The 2,915-nt window shown below is 44.4% G+C and overlaps 1 protein-coding gene across 1 annotated transcript; it reads left to right on the top strand.

Annotated features, from left to right (window-relative positions):
• The first annotated feature begins 333 nt into the window (after window positions 1-333).
• On the top strand, window positions 334-2,527 carry LOC135713507 (SET and MYND domain-containing protein 4-like). The gene is made up of 3 exons (XM_065236638.1): window positions 334-431; window positions 491-971; window positions 1,032-2,527. Exons 2-3 carry the CDS (start codon window positions 592-594, stop codon window positions 2,404-2,406), a joined length of 1,755 nt encoding a protein of 584 aa, XP_065092710.1. The 5' UTR covers window positions 334-431; window positions 491-591; the 3' UTR covers window positions 2,407-2,527.
• Window positions 2,528-2,915: the final 388 nt, after the last annotated feature.

Genomic DNA, 2,915 nt, shown 5'->3' with positions numbered 1-2,915 from the left:
GGTAGTCCTACCGATTTTCGGGGTGCCTACCGATTCACAGACGAAAGGTTCAAAACTACCGATATTTCACTTTTCCTACCGAGAATCACAGATTTTTAGATTATAAATAGAAAAATTGATTTCGACAAAGTTAAATCAGAAGATCTGAAGGACAGTGTATTGTTCTGGAGCACAGAGTATTCCAGCCCCCCACTCATAAAAGTGTCAAGTATCGGGAAATCCTTCTTAAGTCGACCTACCGATAACTACCGATAAAAGTTTTGAGAAGCTACCGATAATGAAAAAAATAATCTGGCCACTCTGGCCGAATCTACCTTAAATCAGGTTCTTTAGTGCTGCGCATGCTGCGATCAAGTTGAGAACGTGTTTGTTTTTTTTTTAAATAAATCAAGTTTCTGAATACCTAGTTCGGCGAATTAGACTCACCGCTTGTAAGTTTTCTGATGTGTGTATCCGTCATTACAGTTCCTTATTTCTGTTCTTTTACCAGTCTTCTAACACAGATATTGGTATTCAGTCCGCTAAGCACAAAACAAACCCAGCCTCAGACGGGAGTTCGAAAAAAAAAACGATTGAAACTGTGCTTTGAAAATGTGGAACTCGCACATTATCGCTAAGCTCCTTGCCAACGAGCAGCAGCAGCAGGAGTTTCAAGATGATAACAAAATGTTCATGCAGCTGACGATCACCCGCTACTTGATAGAAGCGTTTACCAAGAATCCTCATCTGGCCGATGGTGATATGTTTGCCTATCGGGACTACGTCCAGTGCAATGTACCACGGCTGGTAAGTGAGGAGGAAGAGCGGAACGCAGATTCGCCCAAATGCAATGTCCGGGCTGCCAAGGCACGACAGGAAGGGAACAAGTTGTATCTGAAAAAGAACTACCTGGAGGCACTGGAGAAGTACAACGAAAGCATCTGCTGGGCCCAGATTGATTCAGAGGATCTGGCGATTGGGTATGCTAATCGGTAAGTTTAAGGACGGTAGGCGGAAATTCAAAAAGGTTAAACCTTTTTTTTTCTTTTCAGATCGGCTATCTACTACGAAAATGAAGAATACGAATTCGCCATGGCCAATATTGCTCTAGCCAAGAGGCACAAATATCCGGAACGGTTGATGCCGAAGTTGCAAGCCCGGGAACTTCGCTGCAAGGGTAAGATCGACGCCGGTGAACACAAAAGTTCTACACAATGTCCGAAGCTGGTTCTTAACGTTGAAGCGAACCCCAAAATCCCTTTCGTGGCACGGGGAATCGCGATGAAGGAACTGCCACATTTTGGAAGGAGCATGGTGGCTGAGAGAGATTTCAAGGCGGGCAGTGTGATTCTGTGCGAGAAACCCATGATGGTTTCTATCAGTCCGGAAGCAAAGTATAAATTATGCCAGTCCTGTTCGTCGGAGAACTTTTTGTCGTTAATCCCATGTCCGCATTGTGTATCCGTAATGTACTGCAGTGAAGAGTGCTGGAAAAAGGGTTGGGAGGTTGGACATCGGTTCGAGTGTGGAATATACGACAAACTGGCTAGCATGCCGTTCGATGAATGTCAAATGGGGCCAAAGATGCTCTTCTACGGATTGACATTGTTCAATGACGACGTGAAGAAGATGAGGAAGTACTGTAGATCACACGGTCGAACCGGAAGTAATCCATTCGATTTGGACTACACCAAGGAAAATCCTCTGGATGCATTCAAGGTATTCCATACGGCCAAAATGCAACCCCGTGGGCACACTCTGGACAACGTTTACCGGTTGGTTACGGCGATTTTGTACACCATCTACATCCAACAGCCTTTGATTCGATCGCTCTTCGTCACCAAAACGCAACAAAACTTTCTGTTGAAGTGTATCTTCGAATATTCAATCGTGGTCAATCGTCTGATCGTTGTACGGGAGCCCTCCATTGATCTACTGCACACGGTTGCATCCGTATGTAATCACTCCTGCGACCCAAACACTCACGTTATGTATCGCTCATCTCAACTGAAGTTCGTTGTGATTCGTCCAATCTGCAAGGGTGAGCAAATTTGCATCTCGTATGGCCCCATCTGGGGAGAAACTTGCGCATACGAACGGTACAGGAAATTGTCCATATTTGAGATTGACTGCGCGTGCGTGGTGTGCAATCCGAATACGTTCCGGAACTGGCTGATCAATAACAAGCAGCAGTCGCCCGCCTTCCACAACAATTTGTTTGTAATGAAGAAGGTGCTGCTGAACGAGACCTTCAGCAATGCGGACAAGATGAATGCACTGCAGCAATTCATTCAACGGTACGGCTACGTCCATCCGCTGCATCTGTTTCGGCAAATTCTGACCATGTATCGTGAGGGACTTTCGGTGGTCTTCGCAAACGAAGTAATGTTTGCGATGCGGGAGAGAATCTTCGCCAGTTTGAATTGATTTTAATGTTGTTTCTCACTACTTCATGACTCGTTGTTTTTATTGAATTCTCTTGTTTATTTTTTAATTAACTCTTGTTTCTTCTTGTTTTTTTTTTATTTTTTTATTTAACTTGACAAATAAATGCTTGAACTTTTATTGACAGTATTATACTTGTTAACATCGTTTTCTTTCGCAAATTGGTCCTGTTCGTTCATCATCAATCAACCTTCGATTCAAGCCAATTCTGGAGCTAGTCGACATTGCCTGCGATTCCAATGTAACATCCACAAGTTTGTTGATTTGATACTTATTACACGAACAGTAACCCCTCCGTAAATGCGGTAGGTGGTACCGTACCATAAACTATCTAAATTTCTGCTCTTTTTCGGGTGCGATTAACGGTGACCTGTGGGTAGTGGGGTCCTGGTCCGGGATGCGAGGACCCGTCGGGGTGGGTGTCCGGGGGTTCCAGTTCAGTGGAACCGGTGAAAATTTGTTATATTAGCGTTGTTTTGTCGTTTCTGCCA

This window comes from Ochlerotatus camptorhynchus, unplaced genomic scaffold (assembly GCF_037179485.1).
Source record: "Ochlerotatus camptorhynchus isolate MF236.1 unplaced genomic scaffold, CSIRO-AGI_Acam_v1.1 ptg000558l, whole genome shotgun sequence".
Lineage (NCBI taxonomy): Eukaryota > Metazoa > Arthropoda > Insecta > Diptera > Culicidae > Ochlerotatus > Ochlerotatus camptorhynchus.
Note: the sequence above shows the minus strand (reverse complement) of the source record. Positions and strands in the feature narration are given on the sequence as shown.